We start from the raw sequence: 25,897 nt of genomic DNA on the forward strand, positions 1-25,897 counted from the left end.
CTATATATTGCAAAGCCCTGCCTACCTCTCTCCTCAGGATGCAGTGCACCGTCACAATGACAAAGCCCTGCCTACCTCTCTCCTCAGGATGCAGTGCACCGTCACAATGACAAAGCCCTGCCTACCTCTCTCCTCAGGATGCAGTGCACCATCACAATGACAAAGCCCTGCCTACCTCTCTCCTCAGGATGCAGTGCACCATCACAATGACAAAGCCCTGCCTACCTCTCTCCTCAGGATGCAGTGCACCATCACAATGACAAAGCCCTGCCTACCTCTCTCCTCAGGATGCAGTGCACCATCACAATGACAAAGCCCTGCCTACCTCTCTCCTCAGGATGCAGTGCACCATCACAATGACAAAGCCCTGCCTACCTCTCTCCTCAGGATGCAGTGCATCATCACAATGACAAAACCCTGCCTACCTCTCTCCTCAGGATGCAGTGCACCATCACAATGACAAAGCCCTGCCTACCTCTCTCCTCAGGATGCAGTGCACCATCACAATGACAAAACCCTGCCTACCTCTCTCCTCAGGATGCAGTGCATCATCACAATGACAAAGCCCTGCCTACCTCTCTCCTCAGGATGCAGTGCATCATCACAATGACAAAGCCCTGCCTACCTCTCTCCTCAGGATGCAGTGCATCATCACAATGACAAAGCCCTGCCTACCTCTCTCCTCAGGATGCAGTGCATCATCACAATGACAAAGCCCTGCCTACCTCTCTCCTCAGGATGCAGTGCATCATCACAATGACAAAGCCCTGCCTACCTCTCTCCTCAGGATGCAGTGCACCATCACAATGACAAAGCCCTGCCTACCTCTCTCCTCAGGATGCAGTGCACCATCACAATGACAAAGCCCTGCCTACCTCTCTCCTCAGGATGCAGTGCACCATCACAATGACAAAGCCCTGCCTACCTCTCTCCTCAGGATGCAGTGCATCATCACAATGACAAAGCCCTGCCTACATCTCTCCTCAGGATGCAGTGCACCATCACAATGACAAAGCCCTGCCTACCTCTCTCCTCAGGATGCAGTGCACCATCACAATGACAAAGCCCTGCCTACCTCTCTCCTCAGGATGCAGTGCACCATCACAATGACAAAGCCCTGCCTACCTCCGTCCTCAGGATGCAGTGCACCATCACAATGACAAAGCCCTGCCTACCTCTCTCCTCAGGATGCAGTGCACCATCACAATGACAAAGCCCTCTACCTCTCTCCTCAGGATGCAGTGCACCATCACAATGACAAAGCCCTGACTACCTCTCTCCTCAGGATGCAGTGCACCATCACAATGACAAAGCCCTCTACCTCTCTCCTCAGGATGCAGTGCACCATCACAATGACAAAGCCCTCTACCTCTCTCCTCAGGATGCAATGCACCATCACAATGACAAAGCCCTCTACCTCTCTCCTCAGGATGCAGTGCACCATCACAATGACAAAGCCCTCTACCTCTCTCCTCAGGATGCAGTGCACCATCACAATGACAAAGCCCTGCCTACCTCTCTCCTCAGGATGCAGTGCACCATCACAATGACAAAGCCCTGCCTACCTCTCTCCTCAGGATGCAGTGCACCGTCACAATGACAAAGCCCTGCCTACCTCTCTCCTCAGGATGCAGTGCACCATCACAATGACAAAGCCCTGCCTACCTCTCTTCTCAGGATGCAGTGCACCATCACAATGACAAAGCCCCGCCTACCTCTCTCCTCAGGATGCAGTGCACCATCACAATGACAAAGCCCTGCCTACCTCCCTCCTCAGGATGCAGTGCACCATCACAATGACAAAGCCCTGCCTACCTCTCCTCAGGATGCAGTGCACCATCACAATGACAAAACCCTGCCTACCTCTCTCCTCAGGATGCAGTGCACCATCACAATGACAAAGCCCTGCCTACCTCTCTCCTCAGGATGCAGTGCACCATCACAATGACAAAGCCCTGCCTACCTCTCTCCCCAGGATGCAGTGCACCATCACAATGACAAAACCCTGCCTACCTCTCTCCTCAGGATGCAGTGCACCATCACAATGACAAAGCCCTGCCTACCTCTCTCCTCAGGATGCAGTGCACCATCACAATGACAAAGCCCTGCCTACCTCTCTCCTCAGGATGCAGTGCACCATCACAATGACAAAGCCCTGCAGCGAGTCGAAGACGGCGAAGAGGATCTGAAAGAGGATGGAGCGCTTGTCTGTCATGGCGAGCACTGCAGACATCCAGGTCAACGCCAGCAGAGGTAGGACAACACATGAGCTCCACAAGGACGCCCTGCGAGAGAGAGAGAGAGAGAGAGAGAGAGAGAGAGACACACACACACACACACACACACACACACACACACACACACAGAAAGACAGAGACACACACACACACACACACACACACACACACACAGAGCGAGAGAGGGATACAACCAGAGGAAACCAGAGGTAAATGGGTATAGACGGGATAATACAGTGAGGTCTGCACCGGCAATAAATATACATCATCACTAGAACGGCCGTAAGCGGCCATTTTGACCACTAGATTCCAAACTCTATACTCTCTCATGAGAAATACCCAATTGAGACATTTGTGCATTCATAGTGTTGGGATATCTTTACAAAACAACAACTAAATAACACCAAAATGTGAGAAGAAATAACTAATAAAAATAGCCCTAAAACCCAGAAATTATGTGCGGTCAATATGATCAGTTATGGACGAAATAGGTAAAAATGATCATATTTTCTTGTGTAATTTAATTGATATAAAATCGATCTTATATTAAAACACGGACACTTTTAGGGAAAGTCAGGTACCAGTAGCATTGTATTTTTTTTTTTAAATTAATTTAACAGTCAAAATGACCACTGTGGCCGGCGTTCTACTGTCATCCCCATCTTGGCCTTCTCACTCCATAATCCCTGCAGAATGTTAGCATGCATGGTTGATACTTGAAGACAAGTCTTTCTGTGGTGCAGTAGAAGCTCTTCCTCCTGCATGTGGTGCAGTAGAGGCTCTTCCTCCTGCACGTGTGTGTAATGTATGCTGGGCTGTGTGTGAAAGTGGGACAGCAGCTTTCTGCTGCAGTGGTCTGAGAGTGTAAACTGGAGGTGGACATGCGTCACATCATGCACAGCCTCCCTGCACCGGCATCGTTATTGATTGGGAGACATTGATGGGCACTTACATGGCATTGCTAGCTGTAGTTGCTGATAAAGCAGTTGTTGATACAACACCACATTTGGCACACTTGAGAGTTAATCCTGTATGCGGCTCACTCATCTGTCTGTGGGACATAGAAACAACAACATGACAAAAAACAACTCCCGCACCGCCTAACCCTGACGTCAAGATAGATCCCCACACACAGCACACAGAGCCAATGTGTGGGCGTGTTCACGGCTTTTCATCTTGGACTGATTCTGCCAAAGAAATACGTTGCAACGTCTGGCTCCCGAGAGACAACTGACCTCTTTATGTTTATGCTTCTAATTTCCTCTCAACAGCATGAAAAGGGGGTCTAAATCTCCATATGGAGAAAAAGAGTGTGTATATTTTTTACTGTGAGGTTCAGTGTTGTAGTCCAGTAGTCTGTGAGGTTCAGTGTTGTAGTCCAGTAGTCTGTGAGGTTCAGTGCTGTAGTCCAGTCGACTGTGAGGTTCAGTGCTGTAGTCCAGTCGACTGTGAGGTTCAGTGTTGTAGTCCAGTCGACTGTGAGGTTCAGTGTTGTAGTCCAGTCGACTGTGAGGTTCAGAGTTGTAGTCCAGTCGACTGTGAGGTTCAGCGTTGTAGTCCAGTCGACTGTGACGTTCAGTGTTGTAGCCCAGTCTGTGAAGTTCAGCGCTGTAGTCCAGTCGACTGTGAGGTTGAGCGTTGTAGTCCAGTCGACTGTGAGGTTCAGTGTTGTAGTCCAGTCTGTGAGGTTCAGCGCTGTAGTGCAGTCGACTGTGAGGTTCAGTGTTGTAGTCCAGTCGACTGTGAGGTTCAGTGTTGTAGTCCAGTCGGCTGTGAGGGTTCAGTGTTGTAGTCCAGTCGACTGTGAGGTTCAGTGTTGTAGTCCAGTCTGTGAGGTTCAGCGCTGTAGTGCAGTCGACTGTGAGGTTCAGTGTTGTAGTCCAGTCGACTGTGAGGTTCAGTGTTGTAGTCCAGTCGACTGTGAGGTTCAGTGTTGTAGTCCAGTCGACTGTGAGGTTCAGTGTTGTAGTCCAGTCTGTGAGGTTCAGTGTTTTAGTCCAGTCGACTGTGAGGTTCAGTGTTGTAGTCCAGTCTGTGAGGTTCAGTGTTGTAGTCCAGTCGACTGTGAGGTTCAGTGTTGTAGTCCAGTCGACTGTGAGGTTCAGTGTTGTAGTCCAGTCGACTGTGAGGTGCAGTGTTGTAGTCCAGTCGACTGTGAGGTGCAGTGTTGTAGTCCAGTCAACTGTGAGGTGCAGTGTTGTAGTCCAGACGACTGTGAGGTGCAGTGTTGTAGTCCAGTCGACTACACAAGTCTGAGGCCTGGACTCATTTTCAGGACTCGTGACTTGGACTTGGACTCGAGCATTCATGCATTTGGAGTCGGAATTTGGAGAGGGACTTTTTAATTGATAAAGACAGTTTTTTTTTCTGTAATAGCCCTAATAATGTGCCATAAGATATTGATAGCTATATTAATACTGTGACATTATTCAGTTCCGTGCAAGGGCAGGCACGTGTGTTCCACCTACATGCGGATTCATGCTCATGTTCAGTAACTCCGGACTTGGACTCATGGACTAATGGGGACTCGACTCCGACTCGTCTTTGGTGACTCGGACTTGTACTAAGACGCGAACACTGGGCACTCGGGACTGGAGATATAGTGACTTGACTACAACACTGGTGAGGTTCTAGTATGTGTAAATGTTAGTGATAAGAAAAAACAAGAGGTACTAACGAGAATGTGGCGTCATACCCTGCTCGATGCTTCAGCTTCTTGTCCAGGATGCCGTCTCTGGACACGAGCTTATTAAACACCAAGATCCCAATCACCATGTTGACCTATCAGCAGGGAGGAATGCAACAGAGTATTAGTTGACCTATCAGCAGGGAGGATGGCAACAGAGTATTAGTTGACCTATCAGCAGGGAGGAATGCAACAGAGTATTAGTTGACCTATCAGCAGGGAGGAATGCAACGGCGTCTTATGGCCCATTTCCACCGCTGGTATCAGCGTGGCCCCGCCCAGCTCGTCTCGCTTTTTTGTCTCATTCCACCGATCAAAAACATGGACAGCCCGGGTTGAGTCGGGGTTGAGTCGTGCTAGTTTTGGTCCCTGCTTTGTTGAGGTTCCAGCGCTGTGAACCCGGGTTCATACGGTGACGTGAAAACACTGGAGACGACTGATTGGTCAGGCAGAATTGTATTGACTGTATCTACTGTCAATGCTGGATACCAGTTTAGTGGGGCTTACCTTCTCTTCTGTTCTGTTAATGTTATTTCCATCAGTCTTTTGTGTTGCTGCCTTCGGCTCTGGTGAAATAAAATCGATCTCCTTGCTCAGCTTTAACATGCGGTGGTTTTCAATTGTTTTGAGAGAGAAAAAGTCCGCTCCTCGGGAAGCCCTTTGTAGTTGGCTCCGCTAGGCCGCAGGCGGGGGTTTAGTGAAGCCGCGGTCTTGCCTGGTGAGAGGCCGCCGGGGTAGAGGCTTCACTTCTCCCTGTAGCGCCTCTCCCATCCCTCGCGCAGCGCATGCATGTGAGTTTGAGTAACAACAAAGTGATATCCATTCTCCTAGCCGATTGTCACATTTGCCCATGTACACTGTAGGTCATTTAGAGGCCCCAGTATTTCATAAACAGTTTAAAAGTTCTGTGTATGGATTTAATTTTAACGTTATACGTTATAGCCTACTTCGGCTATGGGCGGAGGGCAGATATGCGGTCGCTATGACGACCAGGTGTGGGCGGAGGCGAGTAAACTTGCTATGGAAACAGAGTCTATATCAAGTAGAGACGAGTAAGACCAGATCGACTAGAGCTGTACTGTGCTGTTATATGTGGTGGAAATGAGCCATTAGTTGACCAATCAACAGGGAGGAATGCAACAGAGTTTTAGTTTAGCAATCCATCAAACTGTAAGCAGCTCATTTCTGCACACACGCTGAATGCATTATTGGATGTCACAGTGAGGCATCCTCCATAGGGAATAAATGACTGATGTCATTAACTCGCAGACACTTTTTTCTCGATTTTTCCATCCGACCTCTAGCTCTGCGCTGTTTGCTCATGGCTGTGACATTTCAGCCGATAGATGAAGCCGGGCCCTGAACAGCCTTAAGGAAGGATCTGCCTTTTCAAAGGCACCTTTTCCCAGAGTTAGCTCTGCCCGCACTAATGAGAGGCTGTGGAGAAGATTCTTCAACATCTCATCTATATCAGAGTAGATAAAAAGCACACCAAGTATTTATAGAAATACTTTTTTGGGAGCCTTTGATTGAATAAGCAGTGCCACTTTCAAACAGTTGTGTGTGATTGTGTGATTAAAAGTGATAAAAGCAGTACTGTGTTCTCCACTTCCCATTGCATTTTTTTTATTTTTATAATTCAGATTTCCCCACTAGGGATGTCAACCGATAACCGTTGAACCAATAACCAACCGTTACCATTAACCGATACTAATACTATCAGTTAAACAGTTTAAAAAAAAGTAAGTCTGTTGCAAGTCTGTTGAGATGATCTCAAATCCCAAGTCTGTGTCCCTCTGACACAGACTTGCATAATCACATTGTTGGTGTCTTTTTCTCTGGGCAACAACGTAATAATATAATAATCATTGGATTTATATAGCGCCTTTCCAAGGCTCAAAGCGCTGACACAGGATGATTATTCGTTCACACCATTCGTACCGGTGGTTCAGAAGCGTGGCAGCCACACATTGGCGCTCAACGGCCCCTCCGAACCACCATCATTCATGTCTACATTCATACCAATCATACCAATCATACCATTCATGTCTACATTCATACCAATCATACCAATCATACGAGGCAAGGAGGGTTAAGTGTCTTGCCCAGGGACACAACGATTAACAGCTGGGAGGGAGCGGGGATCGAACCGCCAACCCTTGCGTCATTGGCCGACCCGCTCTACCTCCTGAGCTAAAGCCGCTTTTACGCTTTTTACATGCCGTTAAAAGGGCGGCTAGCTAGCAAATGGCATGCTACACTGTTGAGTCGACGGGGATATTATACGTCAATAACGTCATCACTTCAAAGGACGAACACGGAAATTCTCTTTCCCTCACCTGGTTCAGCCCGGGGTAATCAGTGCACAGCAGCGCACACGTCAACAACAGTCCAGGTTGAGTGGTGACGTGACGGGGAAGCCTATGCGACACTGTGTGTAGTTCTGGATTAGCTTAGCACGAGCTTTTTACTTCTAGGGCTCGCATTTACGCTTCAAAACTCATAAAAGGGGTCCTCATGTGTGAAGATTATCCGGCTGAACACTGGTTCGCGTTTGATTAAGCTTGCGTTGCCCAGAGACCTTATTTGAAGCATCGCGGCAAAAACCCATTCAAAAATCCCATAGGCGAAAACAGTGAAGAACCAGGAAGTCCGGGACTTCTGCGTTCCGACTACAAAAATACGTCATCCCTGGGGCTCTCTATTGATCACCCAGGACCTTCTAACACTTGTGCATATTGTAAATATTGGACTGCACCTTTTGAGTTTTAGTATTATTTATTTCTTAATTGTATCTTCTGATTATTAATGTTGATTGCCTACTGTGGGAATAAAAGTGATTCTCTCTCTCTCTCTCTCTCTCTCTGAACATGAGGGCACCTTTGAGAATGCTATCATGTGGTTAGAAAGGGGCCCTGCAAGTAGCACGCCTCCCATCTACAGCAGTCAATAAACGTAACGTGACGCTAAGCCTCCAATCATTATTTCCAAGCTACGTGTGCAATTTTGAATCAATTGAGACGTTTCTCTCCTGATACTGCTTTAATATTTCATTAAGGGGGCAAACAGGACAACTCCTTCACACAGAAATATCAATATCTGTGGTGAAAAAACAGTTGTGAGGATTGTGAGAAGTATTTATACTAAACCAGCGTTTCTCAACTGGTGGGTCGCGACCCAAAGGTGGGTCGCGGGGCCATTTTGATTGGGTCGCGGACATTGGCAAAAAAGAAAATCATATTTCATTTGAGTTAAATTCAGATTATTGAAACTGGATTAGCCTGACCAGTTTTACTTGTTTAACAAGCTGAAGCATATGCTCTGCCTGTAATTCAAGAGAAGTCTGCCTTTTCATTTCAAATTAAATTTTAGTTCAATTCAGATGATTGAAACTGGATTAGCATGGCCCCAGTTTAATTAAAAGTTATGACCAGTTTAACTAAAAAGCATAGCCTGCCTGTGATTCAAGAAAAGTCTGCCTTTTTATTTCATATGAGTTAAATAAGACTATTGAAACTGGATTAGCATGACCAGGTTAACTTGTTTTATTATTATTATTATTATTATTATTATTATTATTATTATTATTATTATTATTATTATTATTATTATTATTAATAACTTGTTTAAAAACATATAGGCATGTAATTCAAGGTAAGTCTGCCTTTTATTTCATATTTCATACAGTTCAAATAAGACTTTCTGAGCATGACCAGTTTGACTTGTTTAAATTTAAAAACATATAGGCCTGTAATTCAATTAAATTTGTATTAAATTAACTGCAATAAATTTGAGTGGTTTAAAAAAAAATCTGAAATTTGGGTTGCGACTTCATGACAAGGAAAATAGTGGGTCCTGAGGCTACACCAGTTGAGAACCACTGTACTAAACTGTACAAGTGCTGGAGGGTCTTAGTCATACAAGAGGCCAGGGGGGGCGCTGCATTTGAAAACTCTGCCTCATTGAGCCACTACATTGATTTATTGATTTATTTAAATTAAAATTTATACAGGGGGAGTCTCACTGAGAGCAATGCTCTCTCTCTTTTTCAGGAGCGCCCTGTCACATTCACACACACATTCATACCTGGAAGCTGACCAGTACAGCCACAGTCTGATCTGCTGACCACTGAGCAGCTCCACCGGAGCGGTTGGGGTTAAGGGCCTTGCTCAAGTTACCAGTTTTGGTAACCTTCCGCTCACAAGCTCACTTCTCTAACCTTTAGGGCACCGCTGCCCACATATAATTTTTTTTTTTTACTAGATATTACTTTTTTTTATCAAGTCTTTTCCCATTTTTCTCCTTAATTGTACTTGGCCAATACACCCCTGCTGCCCCGGCCGTTGCTCCACCCCCTCTGCCGATCTGGGGAGAGCTGTAGACTAGCACACGCTTCCTCCGATACATGTGCAGTCACCAGCCGCTTCTTTTCACCTGACGGCGAGGAGTTTCACCGGCAGGATCTAGCGCGTCGGAGGATCACACTATTCCCCCCAGTTCTCCTCCCCCAAGCCCCCGACCGACCAGAGGAGGCGCGAGGGCAGCGACCAGGACGTATACCCCACCTTCCTTCCCACATTGTGTCTGTAGGAGATATCCCTTGATTGTTTTACTGACGATATCATGGCTCTGTGTTGTAAACGTAGAGACGTCCTGGTATTTACCCCGACATTGCCTCTAGAATTGACCTGGTCAGTAATGGGTTGTCCCTCGTTTCTACCACATCCCTTCTCACTGTCAAAATGTTGGAACTTGACATTGTGATGACCGAAACGTACCAGAACGACAGCGGCCGCGGGTCCAACAAAGGCGTACAGGAGGCCACCTTCCAGAGACAGCCAGCAGCTGCAGAGAGAGCAGGAGAACTGAGTCAACTCCCACCAACAAATGAGCATCCGTCAACTTAACCCATTGATACCTGATGCAGCATTTGCGTGTATATCCCTCATTTGTGTGTGTATCCCTTTAAGACCGCGAACCGCGTTAACGCGGTTCGCGGTCTTAAAGGGATACACACACAAATGCTGCATCAGGTATCAATGGGTTAATGGTGCACGCCGATATACAACTGTATTCTCTGAGTAGTGCCATACAGTGTGCTGCAGTCCTGTTTCCAACGTTTCTCAGGGTCATAAAATGCTAAAGAGATTTGAAGCACTGTTTATGCATTTGGTATCCAGCAGGGAAACAACTCACAACAAATTGGGGCCACGTCGGTTTGGGTTAGAAACCCCATTTGCTTCAATACTTTTACTAATAGGAATCCAACTAGCAGACACATGAAGTGCAAAGCATTATGATGAGACTTAAGCAGAGTAAGAAGCGTTTGATCATCAGTATTTCAAAGAATCTACTGCATGCACACGTAACACATAATACTGTTATGAAGAATAACAGTAAATGAAAAAGCAAACACAAATGACACTTACTACAGGGGTGTCCCATAGCCCTTTGTTTTTGTGAATCCCATTGAAACAGCAACCACTAAGGCTGGTAATCCTTTAAAAGAGACAGAGACAAATCAATAGTTATTCAAACAGTTCTAGTTACTTTGTCACAGGAGACAGCTCAGTTATATACAGAATAAATAGGCTGGCAATGCATTTCAGTCATTAAACGACGTGTAGCTAGACTCACTCCATTAGAAGCTACAGTCTAGGAAGGAAGATTAGAAAACCCCTCTGAGGGACAACTGTCAATGTGCATCTCAATATAGCCTGGACCCAATGTGAGACAAGCTGCAGGAGGTTAACAGTGCAACATCACAGCAAACAACAAATTGACAATAAGGCAACAGTTAAATAGGGCAACAATGTAAACAGTGTATGTCCAGGGCAATTAAGGCAACAGTTAAATAGGAGAGGTAATAAAGTTGAAGTGAGAAAGTATTAAATAGAATAAGATGAAAAGTGTTCACAGCTTCCAAGAGTGTTCAAGAGTGTGCAAACGACAATAACCCAGGTTTATTGCACTAGTGTGTGTGTGTGTGTGTGTGTGTGTGTGTGTGTGTGTGTGTGTGTGTGTGTGTGTGTGTGTGTGTGTGTGTGTTGATGAGTCTCGTGGCCTGCGGAAGGAAACTATTCCGCAGACGGTTTGTGCGTGCCTTCGGGACCCTGTATCTTCTCCCTGAGGGCAGCAGAGAGAACAGGCTGTTGTGCGAGTGGGTCGTGTCCTTGATGATCTTCCGGGACTTCCTGAGGCACAGCTGAGTGTACAGATGCTGCAGTTTTGGCAGCTCACATCCTGTCACGGTCACGCGCTCACCCTTCTCAGCGCCTTGCAGTCCATGGTGGTACACTTCCCGTACCAGGTAGGGTGTCTGGTGCCTCTGTAGAAGTGCCTGAGGAGGCAGTGGCGGAGGGGTTGAAGCTTGCGCAGCGTGGAGTCCTCTCCAAAGATGTCTTGGGTTGTTGGAGTCAAGTTCAGAGTCCAGCTGCTTGCAGAATTCCCTTAGTTTTTTTTATTGTTGTCCTGAGGGTGTAGCGTGCCTGTTTGTATTCCTCTGGTGAACCAGAGTTGAAGGCAGTGGTCCGTGCATGGAGGGCCGCCCGGACATCACTGTTAATCCATGGTTTTTGGTTGGGCATGGTTTTTGTTTTTATTGCGGGGACTGCATTTTCTGCTTGATACAGTGTCTGTGTACTCACTGAGGTTTCCCCCCGGCCCTGAAGGCATCCCAGTCCACGTGATCAAAACAATCCCTCAGAATGGCATCCGATTGGTCTGACCAGCGGTGGGCGGTCCGGAAGGACGGGGCCTCTTGTTTCAGTCTCTGTCTGTAACGGGGGACGAGGATGATGGAGGAGTGATCCGATTTTCCCAAAGGCGGGCGGAGGAGGGCTTTGTACCCATGGTGGAAGTTGGAGTAACAGTGGTCAAGCGTGTTATAATTACCCTGCGTGCTCAAGTGGATGTGTTGGTGGATGTTGTGTAGTCTTTTCTTCAAGTTGGCCTTGTTGAAGTCCCCTGCCACGATAAGTGCAGTCCCCGGCTGCTTGGCTTCCTGCACGCTGATCGCTCGATGTAGTTCTTTGAGCGCGTTCCCCGTGTTGTTTGCCTGAGGGGGAATATAAACGCTGGCTAATGTTACTCATGTGAACTCCCATGGCAGCCAAAATGGCAGATCCCGTGCCCGCAGCTCTCACATCTCGTTCTCCAGTGATTGTACATTGGCCAGCAACATACTGGGGAGCGGGGGGCGATGGGATCTCTGTCGCAGACGGAGTAGAACCCCGCTTCTCCTGCCTCTCTTTCTCTGCTGGATCTTTTTCAGTTCCGGAAATTCAGAGAGGTCGGGGGCGAACCAGTCCTGGCTGTGGTGAGTGCACGCATTTCTGATGTTCATCAGCATGTCCCTGTTGTATGCGAGCTTGTTGTTTTAGTGGCTGTTGTTGTCTTCCATTGTTGAGAACGCCGGACGGCGATCAGTTATCGGAGGAGACAGAAGAAGTACACCAAACTGTACAAAACACGACTATACAAAGTAGTACCGAAGCTAGGCTATATAAGTTGAGAAGGCGATGCTAGAAAAAACTATAACACTAAATACCAAACACTATAAAATACCTATTTACATTCGTTGCGGAGCTGCAGGCAAGTCGCCCTCTCCCGGCGCCATCTTGGTCTAGGTAGACCAAGTCTACGTCCAGTAGACTTGGTCTACGTACAGTCGACGACAAATGAGAAAAGCAAAGGATCCACTCTTTATATGAAGGGTGTTTTGCTCCGTCTCCGTCTTCTCAATATGGATCGGTGTAATGGATTGTTGCATTCTGTCCTGGCTGGGGTGTGCTCAGAATATCAACACCTGGCCTCTAGGAGCAGCGCAGGCAGGTGCTATTGATGCAATCAGTTTCCTGGAGGCATGAGGCGAGCAACCTTTGGTCATCCACTGGCTCTCCGCAGCGTCGGAGAGCTAACACACAACACGTCATCAATCACCATCCAGGCAACAGCCAAGATGCTGCACTTCAAACAGACTGAATTAAGACCAGAGACCATAGGTACCATTGTGCTGTATCTCCTTTCAAAAAATCAATTGTGAAAATGCTTGTGCGCTCTGTATGAACAGAGATGGTACTGCACGGTGGATTACCGCATGGTAGTATTGATTTGAAGCCATTGAATAGCAAAATAGTTCATATTATGCAATGGAGCTCTCGCTGTCATCCCATGAGAAAATCAGTATTTTACTATCTAATGATGGTCGGTTATGCTCTTTTCATAAATCTATATCGTCGGAGAACAGCCTTTCCTGCCTGGACTTTTTCCCAGCAAGCAGTGCCACTGCAATGACTAAGAGAGCCTTGTTTGTTGCTAGGTAACAAGAAGAATGAGAGTAGGCCCTTTCATAATCACATAGATTTTTTTATTTTAAAGGAGAGATTTCTGAAGTATGCAAGTAAGCGATTCAGAGTGACATCATATCAACTGAAAACCAAGATCAAAAATATTTGATATGAATATTAATACACAGGAATTTAACTGCAAGTTTGTGTGAGATGTGTTAAAGGATAGAAATGTGTCAGCTGACAAATCCATCTCGCCAATCTATTGGTTTGAATCTGAACCACCAGTGGTTCAAACACCAATCAGCATCCTGGGAGGCAGCTATACGGGCGGGCTTTAGGTGTGACACCAGCAAGAGGCGAGCCCGTGATAGACGTGATTGACAGATGGTTCAGCCAATCATCTGCCAGGTATTTTTTGAAACTGCCTGCCGTTTGAAATCCGAGCGACTCGTTCCCAGATGGTTATGTGAAAACAAACCATCTGGCAGCACCAGGTTAAGAAATGTGCGCACACAGGGCGTCCCGGTGGCTCACCTGGTAGAGCGCGTACCACAAAGGCTTAGTCCTTCGCGCGGCCGACCCGGGTTCGAATCCGACCCGTGGTCCTTTGCCACATGGCATCTCCTCTCTTTTTCCCTACCTTTCCTGTCTATCTACTGTCCTATCAATAAAGGCAAAATGCCCCCCAAAAATAGAAAAAAAATAAAAGAAATGTGTGCACACCACTGACAGATTTCCATTCTATATATATATATATATATATACAGTAACTGTAATGAATGTATATTTCCATGATGTGATATACAAGGACAAGGAACATAATGCACATCCTTGCATGTATGTACAGTAGAACCATAACCTCAGGCATTCCTGTCGAATACATTCCCAGGAGTGAAAAGTGTGGCAATATAGCAATTATTCAATTAGTTATGCAACATTATTATCTGTTTCCTCTATGACTCATGCACCTGAATCCATTGGAAATGACCAACTGAACATTCGTCTCGACAAATAATTTCAGAATGTCTGTGATTGTTTGGGCTGCAACTAACAATTATTTTACAGTAGGTAATCATCGATTAATCTGCCAATTATTTTCTCGATTAATTGATGAGTTGTTGGGTCTATAAAATGTCACAAAATGGTGGAAAATGTCGATCAGTGTTTCCCAAAGCCCAAGATGACGTCCTCTTTGTTTTGTCCACAAATATTCAGTTTACCGTAAGAGAGGAGTAAAGAAAGCAGAAAAAATCACATTTAAGAATCAGAAACTTTCTTCTTTAAAAAATGACTCAAAACGATTCATCAATTATCAAAATATTTGTTATTTGTTATTCTCTCTTGACCAACTAATCGATGAATCACTGCAACTCTAATGTTTGTACATGTATTAAACCAAGCTTAGGTATGTATATAAATGACCGTAAATACATCAGTTCTGCAAACATTTCATTCGCCTGAAGGGGTTTTAGATATATAAGCTTCTGCTGTCATCTAAATAGTTCGCTATTTCATTCTCCTGAAGGGTTTTGGATAGATAAGCTTCTACTGTCATCTAAATAGTTGGCTTTCACATGATTGATCAGACATAAGGTCATTGCAAACTGCTGTGGGAGAAGCGCCCCCCGCTCAGCCTCCTCCATTGCCCAAGGCCAGTCCATTTAGCTATCCCTCAGATACTCTGATGGCAGCACAAAGGCATCGTGACAGAGAAGCTGATAGGATGAAGACCCAGCTGCTCCACAGATGGCGAATGAGAGAAAGGACAGTAGAGGGGAGAACATCCAGTCACATGGAGACAAACCCTGAGACCTTGAGGCCACAGCGGCAGTATGGAGGTACGGTGAGAGATGACGCAGAGATGTTTAGGACAGTGCTTCTCACGTCAAGGACCCCTAAACAGACACAAATTAGACCCACGCACCCCATCTGATAAAATGTTTGCTTTTAGATGTTTTATTACAGAAAGAAAGTGTATGAAACCCATGAGCAAAATACTGTACATTCTGTCGTGTACTTATGGGTGGTATTATTGTGAAAATAGATTATCCCTCTTTTTGCTGGGGAGTGGGGACCCCCTGGAACCCCTTCAAGGAACCCTGGGGGGGCCCATAATTATCCCCCTTTTTACTGGGGACCTCCTGGAACCCCTTCAAGGAACCCTGGGAGTCCTGGACTTCACTTTGAGAACCAGTGGTTTAGGAGACACACTGCTTGCTTACCCCAGCCCAGACACAGGAAGCGCTTGCGGATGAGCCTGGTCCGAACCTTCCCCGTCACCGCCATGTAGCTCTGCCAAGCCTCTGTCAGCACCCAGCAGAACGAGGCCAGGAAGAAGAAGTGCAGAAAGGCTGTGGTCATGACGCACACCCCCTGTGGACACACGCAGCACAACACACCAGCACATACATCAGGCTGATTTGCCTTGACAGAAATTAAGCATACTAAACTAAACATCTCTACACGTTAACTGAGAGCAGGACTTCCCAACCTTTTTTGGCTTGTGACCCGACTTTGACGTCACAAAAATCTAGGGACCCGAGACATTTCAAATTCCGGTAGACCATCGATAATATCATCAGTGACATCATCGGTGATGTCACATGTAACAGTATGCTTCCTTTTCCCCTGAGAATTCTGTCAGTGTGCACCATATGACTGCAGCAACACAGGTGGCAGTACAGTGGTAGTAAAGATCAGAGCCCATGCAGGTGGGCTGACACACACAAGCATTCCTCTGCACTAACCCTCATTAGTATGCGAGGGATCACCTGGAGAAACGTGAGCCAAGGTCAACTGTTTTACAGAGAGATGAAGGTAAGAAACCACAATGCTGCACAGCTTACACAACGTGCACATTAAGAGAGGAGGGTAAGAAACCACAACGCTGCACAGTTCACACAACGTGCACATTAAGAGAGGAGGGTAAGAAACCACAACGCTGCACAGCTCACACAACGTGCACATTAAGAGAGGAGGGTGAGAAACCACAACGCTGCACAGCTCACACAACATGCACATTAAGAGAGGAGGGTGAGAAACCACAACGCTGCACAGCTCACACAACGTGCACATTAAGAGAGGAGGGTAAGAAGAAACCACAACGCTGCACAGCTCACACAACGTGCACATTAAGAGAGGAGGGTAAGAAACCACAACGCTGCACAGCTCACACAACATGCACATTAAGAGAGGAGGGTGAGAAACCACAACGCTGCACAGCTCACACAACGTGCACATTAAGAGAGGAGGGTGAGAAACCACAACGCTGCACAGCTCACACAACGTGCACATTAAGAGAGGAGGGTGAGAAACCACACGCTGCACAGCTCACACAACGTGCACATTAAGAGAGGAGGGTAAGAAGAAACCACAACGCTGCACAGCTCACACAACATGCACATTAAGAGAGGAGGGTGAGAAACCACACGCTGCACAGCTCACACAACGTGCACATTAAGAGAGGAGGGTAAGAAGAAACCACAACGCTGCACAGCTTACACAACATGCACATTAAGAGAGGAGGGTGAGAAACCACACGCTGCACAGCTCACACAACGTGCACATTAAGAGAGGAGGGTAAGAAGAAACCACAACGCTGCACAGCTCACACAACGTGCACATTAAGAGAGGAGGGTGAGAAACCACAACGCTGCACAGCTCACACAACATGCACATTGAGAGAGGAGGGTAAGAAACCACAACGCTGCACAGCTCACACAACGTGCACATTAAGAGAGGAGGGTGAGAAACCACAACGCTGCACAGCTCACACAACGTGCACATTGAGAGAGGAGGGTGAGAAACCACAACGCTGCACAGCTCACACAACGTGCACATTGAGAGAGGAGGGTAAGAAACCACAACGCTGCACAGCTCACCCAACGTGCACATTAAGAGAGGAGGGTAAGAAACCACAACGATGCACAGCTTACACAACGTGCACATTAAGAGAGGAGGGTAAGAAACCACAACGATGCACAGCTCACAAAACGTGCACATTAAGAGAGGAGGGTAAGAAACCACAACGCTGCACAGGTCACACAACGTGCACATTAAGAGAGGAGGGTAAGAAGAAACCACAACACTGCACAGTTCACACAACGTGCACATTGAGAGAGGAGGGTAAGAAACCACAACGCTGCACAGCTCACACAACATGCACATTAAGAGAGGAGGGTAAGAAACCACAACGCTGCACAGCTCACACAACGTGCACATTGAGAGAGGAGGGTAAGAAACCACAACGCTGCACAGCTCACACAACATGCACATTAAGAGAGGAGGGTAAGAAACCACAACGCTGCACAGCTCACACAACGTGCACATTGAGAGAGGAGGGTAAGAAACCACACCGCTGCACAGCTCACACAACATGCACATTGAGAGAGGAGGGTAAGAAACCACACCGCTGCACAGCTCACACAACATGCACATTGAGAGAGGAGGGTAAGAAACCACAATGCTGCACAGCTCACACAACATTCACATTAAGAGAGGAGGGTGAGAAACCACAACGCTGCACAGCTCACACAACGTGCACATTGAGAGAGGAGGGTAAGAAACCACGCCGCTGCACAGCTCACACAACATGCACATTGAGAGAGGAGGGTAAGAAACCACAATGCTGCACAGCTCACACAACATGCACATTAAGAGAGAGGAGGGTAAGAAACCACAACGCTGCAAAGCTCACACAATGTGCACATTAAGAGAGGAGGGTAAGAAACCACAACGCTGCAAAGCTCACACAACGTGCACATTAAGAGAGGAGGGTAAGAAACCACAACGCTGCACAGTTCACACAACGTGCACATTGAGAGAGGAGGGTAAGAAGAAACCACAACGCTGCACAGCTCACACAACGTGCACATTAAGAGAGGAGGGTAAGAAACCACAACGCTGCACAGCTCACACAATGTGCACATTGAGAGAGGAGGGTAAGAAGAAACCACAACGCTGCATAGCTCACACAACGTGCACATTAACACATTGAGTGCCAGCGACGCCATATGGCGTCAAGAGAAATTTACCGTACGCTGCCAGCGACGCCAAATGGCGTCAATAACTCCAAATTCATATTTTGACGGGGGAATGTCGATCTAAGCCTCTTACATCGCCTCTTACAATATGGGAGCTGTTGAATGTGTCTAGCCTATTTTACAGAACCCTTAGGTGGCGACAGTGCCCTCCCGATTAGACAGAGGCCAGGAGAAAAGAGAGTGTCATGAGGAAACGGAAATCGCCATTGATATGCTTGAAGCATAACGTTACTTGGCTGTGCCTGTGAACAGCAGTCATCTGCTGCCACGGTTGAGCCCCATCCGTGTGCGCTGCGATGGTCCGTCCATATGATTTAGTTGCCGACACGGCGACAGCGGCGTCTTTCTGAGGGGTTACATTGTTCTCGGCTGGGAGCCGAGGACACGCTGTGAAGGAGCGGGGGATGCAGGCAGCGGACTTTTCAGTGCAGAGCAAACAGAGCAAACCGCAGAGCAGAGACACTCGACTCCTCCCACCACGGAGGAGGGGGAGGAGGGGGGTTGGGCACGCAGGGCACTAACAGCATACAACCATTGACACACACACACCCAGGCAGCAAGCAGCAGGCTCGAACTCAAAGCAGAATTCATTCTGTCGCCTTTCTAACATAAAGATGTGATTATCTCAGAAACTAAATTCAGCATGCTCTTTTCGGTCGAAAACACTCTTTTTCAGAGGGGTGTATTTCCAAAATGGAACGGTTTATAAACACAGTTTTTTTTTTAAATGAAACAGAAGGGTTCAAAGTTTCATTGAGGCTATTGGTTGTCCATATAAGAGGAACACAAAAAATGATATGGCTATATTAAAATGCATTGCGGCCTATGTGGCACAGTACAGCACCTTTTGCCCAAGGGCCGTGGCACTCAAAGTGTTAAGAGAGGAGGGTAAGAAGAAACCACACCGCTGCACAGCTCACACAACGTGCACATTGAGACCTGGCACAGACTGCATTTGGACTTGACAATGGAGCAACATGTTTCAGCTTCATTATCTTGCCCGTCGTCGTTCGGCAGAAAAGCATCTCCACATGTGATTGTTTAAAAGAGGATTAGAAATAAAGGAGCATCCTGAACAATCTTGTCAATGCTGCACGCTGACATTTGAAGAGATTACGGCGTTCCAGCTCAGAGCCGCTGATTATTTGCAGTGTGAAGCGGGGGTAATCTGTGTGCTCCTGCACAGAGGGAGTGACTGAAGTGCAGAGACGCATTAGACGCTTTTAACTTGACAACATAAACGTTTTAAATTGCCCCTAGCTCACTTCCTGTTGCAGTGTTTGCTGATACAACAGCTGACAGGAAATAAGCGAGGTTTCAAATGAAGCAATAAGCCCCTAGAGGCCAGTGATATTACAACTGAACACCTGTTAGCTGTTGTGAAATCACTGTATCACGCATGTCCTGATATCGCTGTGTTGGTATCCTTCCCGGACCATCATGTTTCCGTACTATGGGCCGGGATGACCACGCCCCAAACTCATGTGATTGGTCGCAGCAACTGCTTCTAGGGTTTTCTTATCTAACCACGACCATAGCCAAACCCCTAACCCTAACCACATTGTTGTACTTGCCTAAACCTAATGTCTAACCCTAATGTTTTATAAAAATGTGTGGTTTGACCGGCAATCGAACCCCAGTGCTCAGATTGGAAGGCGTGCACCTTACCTTACCCATTAAGCCTCAGGACTGAGCACACCCTGAGCTGCACTTTTTTCACACGCTAACCCTAATCTTAACCAAAAAAAAATCATCCCGGTCCCATACTAGGAAAAAATGATGGCCCGGGAACGATACCAACACGATGATATCAGGACGTCTTTAAACCACAGCCTCAGACAATTCCGTGGAAACCGTGGCGCCTATATCAGCTGATTCCAGGGTGTCCACACCATGTGACCTCCTCTGTACACGTGACATCCCTGTAGCATTCACAGGGTGCATGGGGAACAGTCATCCTGCCATCCCTGAGCAACATGAAATTCTGTTTACCTCCTGTACAGCCACGCCTCCAGGCATGTTCATCACGCCCATGTGGAGCCAGTTAACAATTGCCGTTCAGAACGCATGGGTGCATAGCATGCACATTCAGTATGTGTGTGTATAGAGAGCCGCAGGAACGAGTCCGGAAATCATCGATGCTAACACTCCTGGTTCTTCACTGTTTTCGCCTATGGGATTTTTGAATGGGTTTTTGGCGCGATGCTTCTAATAAGGTCTCTGGGCAACGCTGATCGGCTTCATCTGCGTTCATGTTTGCACCTGAAAGTGAAACGCAATATGGACAATTTGACTTTCATAATATGTTGATGTAATTAGACTGTTCCAACAGGGAATAAAGCCACTATTCACATAGTTAAGTATAATTCAATCAACGTGTGTCTACATTAACAACACTCTCCTGGGGCTGGAAACAAGAAAACAAGAGGTCAACAACATTAAATGCCTATTTGAAAACACTTTCTTGCAGTGAAAATAAATCAAAATATGAGCCTTTATCTCCTGAAACATTATGGTGTATTGTCACAGCCACCTTTCTCACTTTTATTGGTTTTATAGTGTTGAATGTTGAAGTACTATAACGTCTCATGGGTCAAAGGAAAACACGAGACTATGATTCTAAATGAAAACTAGGGGCCCTATGTTGGTACAGGCGCTATCCGCTTTTTGCGCTTGCACGTTTAGTCCGTGTGGTAATTACAGGTGCAGAAACACAACACATTTTAAATTAATTGGCGAGATATTGATAAGAAAATGAAATTTGCACCTGCTTCCACTCTGACAGCGCAGTGTCATCGCTATCTCCTCCTTCTCAAATGTTGCTTTTGCAGAATTTTCCAGAGGGATTTCAAATTCATTGATCTGCCTTCATCTGTGCTGCCTGTGATCAATATTGGATTGAGCCATGGCATTGAGCTCTTATTATAGAATCAGTACAACAATCTCTCAAGACACATTTTACATTTCCTTGAAGATCTGTCGTGCATGATCGTGTCCTGCTTGATCGAGGAAAATCTGGACAGTGTTCGGCAGTAACTTAGTTACAGTAATTTGATTACCTTTCACAGTAACTAGTAATGTAAGGGTTTACAATTCCAAAAAGTAATTATATTACAGTTACTAATCTAAGTAACTTCAAGTTGCTGCATTACTTTCTCCAGCACTGGCACAGTGCTAAAACAAAGTGTGGAGATAGGTCTACTACTACTACTATAGGTTTACTAGAGCCTACTGCGTTGCCAGAAGGCGATTCGTTTTTTAAACTAGGTAGGCAAATAAATAAAAGCTATGCAGTTTGGCTGACTGGTGACTCCTCCTGTAAGGTTAATTATTGTTCCAAAAAGTGGGATTCAGTTGTAAAAGGAGCTCAACAGGTTGTATATAACTTTTTAAAAGAGTAATCAGTAACAAGTTCCTAATTACACGTTCTGAGTAACTTGGCAGTGCGGTTGCTGGTTGGAGTGTAAACACAGAACGGGATATAGCGGCCGGTAAAATTAGCACAACGTTGTTGTTTGTTTAACCGATGGACTCCCAGATTGGTACAACAGCAATCTGACATAAACATGTGGAGTTGTGCCCTTCATTGAGTGAAGGACAGGATCATATTTGTAACGGAAGGCAAAGCCAACAAAACTAATTATGATGTTTGAGTGAGTGACAGCAGCAGTATATTGAACTCATTATTTCCTCTTGTATACGCTGTAATGATAATTTGCCTGTCAGGCGTGTGTGGCGGCCATATAGCCATACTGCCTTAGCGTATATGTAAGAATAAGTCTAGTTATAGTGTTGCTCATGTGCTGTCCACGGTGCTGAAAATAGATCCAGCCTTGTTCCCTGGAAACAGGTCATATGCAAGCGTTACGTTTCACGGTTCGTTTAGCTCGACTCTGTATACATGGGCCTTGGTGCAGTCGCTCTACACAAGCTGGAAAATAAAAAGCATGTACCCCCCAAAAGAGACGGAGGCATTAAGGGCAAATATGATAACATTGGTTGAAGTGAGTTGGCACTGCCCTTTACAAAGGCAAACGCTGGGAGAACAAACTGTGTCAGTATCCATGGAAACACAGAGGAGGGACCACGTTAAGAGATGGAGGTGAGGGGGGAGGAGGAGGGACCACGTTAAGAGATGGCAGAGCTGACGGAGGTGGAGGTGAGGGGGAAGGAGGAGGAGGAGGGACCACGTTAAGAGATGGAGGTGAGGGGGGAGGAGGAGGGACCACGTTAAGAGATGGCAGAGCTGACGGAGGTGGAGGTGAGGGGGAAGGAGGAGGAGGAGGGACCACGTTAAGAGATGGAGGTGAGGGGGGAGGAGGAGGGACCACGTTAAGAGATGGCAGAGCTGACGGAGGTGGAGGTGAGGGGGGAGGAGGAGGGACCATGTTAACACTTTGAGTGCCACGGCCCTTGGGCAAAAGGTGCTGTACTGTGCCACATAGGCCGCAATGCATTTTAATATAGCCATATCATTTTTTGTGTTCCTCTTATATGGACAACCAATAGCCTCAATGAAACTTTGAACCCTTCTGTTTCATTTTTAAAAAAAACTGTGTTTATAAACCGTTCCATTTTGGAAATACACCCCTCTGAAAAAGAGTGTTTTCGACCGAAAAGAGCATGCTGAAATTAGTTTCTGAGATAATCACATCTTTATGTTAGAAAGGCGACAGAATTAATTCTGCTTTGAGTTCGAGCCTGCTGCTGCCTGGGTGTGTGTGTACTGTCAATGGTTGTATGCTGTTAGTGCCCTGCGTGCCCCACCCCCCTCCTCCCCCTCCTCCGTGGTGGGAGGAGTCGAGTGTCTCTGCTGCGGTTTGCTCTGAGTTTGATCTGCACTGAAAAGTCCGCTGCCTGCATCCCCCACTTTTTTACAGCGTGTCCTCGGCTCCCAGCTGAGAATAATGTAACTTTTCAGAAAGACGCTGGTGTCGCCGTGTCGGCAACTAAATCATATGGATGGACTATCGCAGCGGACACGGATGGGGCTCAATTGTGGCAGCAGATGACTGCTGTTCACAGGCACAGCTAAGTAACGTTATGCTTCAAGCATATCAATGTCGATTTCCGTTTCCTCATGACTTCTTCTCTCTTTTCTCCTGGCCTTTGTCTAATCGGGAGGGCACTGTCGCCACCTAAGGGTTCTGTAAAATAGGTTAGACACATTCAATAGCTCCCATATTGTAAGAGGCGATGTAAGAGGCTTAGATCGACATCCCCCCGTCAAAATATGAATTTGGAGTTATTGACGCCATTTGGCGTCGCTGGCAGCCTACGGTAAATTTCTCTTGACGCCATATGGCGTCGCTGGCACTCAATGTGTTAAGAGATGGCAGAGCTGATGGAGATGGAGGTGAGGGTGGGGGGGGAGGAGGAGGGACCACGTTAAGAGATGTCAGAGCTGACGGAGGTGAGGGGGGAGGAGGAGGGACCACGTTAAGAGATGGCAGAGCTGACGGAGATGGAGGTGAGGGGGGAGGAGGAGGGACCACGTTAAGAGATGGCAGAGCTGATGGAGATGGAGGTGAGGGGTGGAGGAGGAGGGACCACGTTAAGAGATGGCAGAGCTGATGGAGATGGAGGTGGGGGGGGGAGGAGGAGGGACCATGTTAAGAGATGGCAGAGCTGATGGAGATGGAGGTGAGGGGTGGAGGAGGAGGGACCACGTTAAGAGATGGCAGAGCTGATGGAGATGGAGGTGAGGGGTGGAGGAGGAGGGACCACGTTAAGAGATGGCAGAGCTGATGGAGATGGAGGTGAGGGGGGAGGAGGAGGGACCACGTTAAGAGATGGCAGAGCTGATGGAGATGGAGGTGGGGGGGGAGGAGGAGGGACCATGTTAAGAGATGGCAGAGCTGACGGAGATGGAGGTGAGGGGAGGAGGAGGAGGGACCACGTTAAGAGATGGCAGAGCTGATGGAGATGGAGGTGGGGGGGGAGGAGGAGGGACCATGTTAAGAGATGGCAGAGCTGATGGAGATGGAGGTGGGGGGGAAGGAGGAGGGACCATGTTAAGAGATGGCAGAGCTGACGGAGATGGAGGTGAGGGGAGGAGGAGGAGGGACCACGTTAAGAGATGGCAGAGCTGATGGAGATGGAGGTGAGGGGGGAGGAGGGACCACGTTAAGAGATGGCAGAGCTGACGGAGATGGAGGTGGAGGTGGGGGGAGCTGTTCTTCAATATTGGGAGTTGAAGGTCAGGACTGAAGATGTGAGCATGCCTCGTGGGTCTGGGCCAAGTGTGAATGTTTTGACAGTCAGAGCCTCAAAGCCTAATTGGCGTAAACTGTTGCACACATTGTTGCTCCACTGAAGAGAAACAGAATGAAGAGAGGAGCGCTGAAGTGCCATGAAAACACTGAAGTCTGTCATGAATCAAATCGAGCTCGGCAATCTGATTTAAGTCACTTTGGTAAGAGATCTTTACGTATCTGATTTAAGTCACTTTGGTATGAGATCTTTACGTAGCTGATTTAAGTCACTTTGGTAAGAGATCTTTACGTATCTGATTTAAGTCACTTTGGTAAGAGATCTTTACGTATCTGATTTAAGTCACTTTGGTAAGAGATATTTACGTATCTGATTTAAGTCACTTTGGTAAGAGATCTTTACGTATCTGATTTAAGTCACTTTGGTAAGAGATCTTTACGTATCTGATTTAAGTCACTTTGGTAAGAGATCTTTACGTATCTGATTTAAGTCACTTTGGTAAGAGATCTTTACGTATCTGATTTAAGTCACTTTGGTAAGAGATCTTTACGTATCTGATTTAAGTCACTTTGGTAAGAGATCTTTACGTAGCTGTAATGGATTAATCAGTCAAATAAAACAACAACAGCCAAGCATGTGCCGCATCCAGGGACCCCATCCTGCATAAGTAGGGTTCTCAGAGTCAAACCACTGGATGTCATCAGTGATGTCACTCGAGTAAATACTGTATGTGTCTATAAAGTGTAGAGCATAGTTACTCTAAGTAGAGTGTGTACAGGTATGTTCAGAGACAGTTGGAAGAAGCCGTCTAGAATCTTACAAACTTTGCAAAGAGTGTCTGTGTGTACCTGTGTGTCTGTGTGTACCTGTGTGTCTGTGTGTACCTGTGCTGTCTGTGTGTACCTGTGTGTCTGTGTGCTGTCTGTGTGGCTGTGTGTGCTGTCTGTGTACCTGTGTGCTGTCTGTGTGTACCTGTGTGTCTGTGTGTACCTGTGTGTCTGTGTGTACCTGTGTGTATGTGTGTGCTGTGTGTACCTGTGTGTCGTCTGTGTGTGCTGTGTGTCTCTGTGTGTGCTGTGTGTACCTGTGTGTCTGTGTGTGCTGTCTGTGTGTACCTGTGTGTCTCTGTGTGCTGTCTGTGTGTGCTGTGTGTACCTGTGTGTCTGTGTGTCTCTGTGTGCTGTCTGTGTGTGCTATGTGTCTCTGTGTGTGCTGTGTGTACCTGTCTGTCTGTGTGTGCATGCACTCTACAAGGTGAATGGCTAAGACGCTAAGGTTGCTTTGTCCTCATTCCATAAGCGTGGTATTTAGAGCTCGCTCAGACTTCAGAGGAGCGATGATGAAAACGACTCCCTTCACCTCAGTACATCTCAAGGAGGCTTGTTAAGGGCTGCCCTCCCCTCCCCTCCGTGCAGGCCAGCAAACAAA

General features: G+C 46.9%; 1 protein-coding gene across 1 annotated transcript in view; it reads right to left on the bottom strand.

The window, feature by feature from the left end:
- adgrb3 (adhesion G protein-coupled receptor B3) overlaps positions 1-25,897 on the bottom strand; it is a gene marked incomplete at both ends in the record, with an annotated part of 218,598 nt that overhangs the window by 13,903 nt on the left and 178,798 nt on the right. Inside the window, 7 exons of the mRNA XM_083658277.1 lie at positions 26-67; positions 2,156-2,285; positions 3,190-3,288; positions 4,933-5,018; positions 9,702-9,768; positions 10,353-10,422; positions 15,437-15,587. Of these exons, the coding sequence (XP_083514403.1) occupies positions 26-67; positions 2,156-2,285; positions 3,190-3,288; positions 4,933-5,018; positions 9,702-9,768; positions 10,353-10,422; positions 15,437-15,587 (645 nt within the window). The remainder of the gene's footprint in view (positions 1-25; positions 68-2,155; positions 2,286-3,189; positions 3,289-4,932; positions 5,019-9,701; positions 9,769-10,352; positions 10,423-15,436; positions 15,588-25,897) is intronic.

This window comes from Poromitra crassiceps, assembly GCF_964638095.1.
Source record: "Poromitra crassiceps genome assembly, chromosome: 22".
NCBI classification, from domain to species: domain Eukaryota; kingdom Metazoa; phylum Chordata; class Actinopteri; order Beryciformes; family Melamphaidae; genus Poromitra; species Poromitra crassiceps.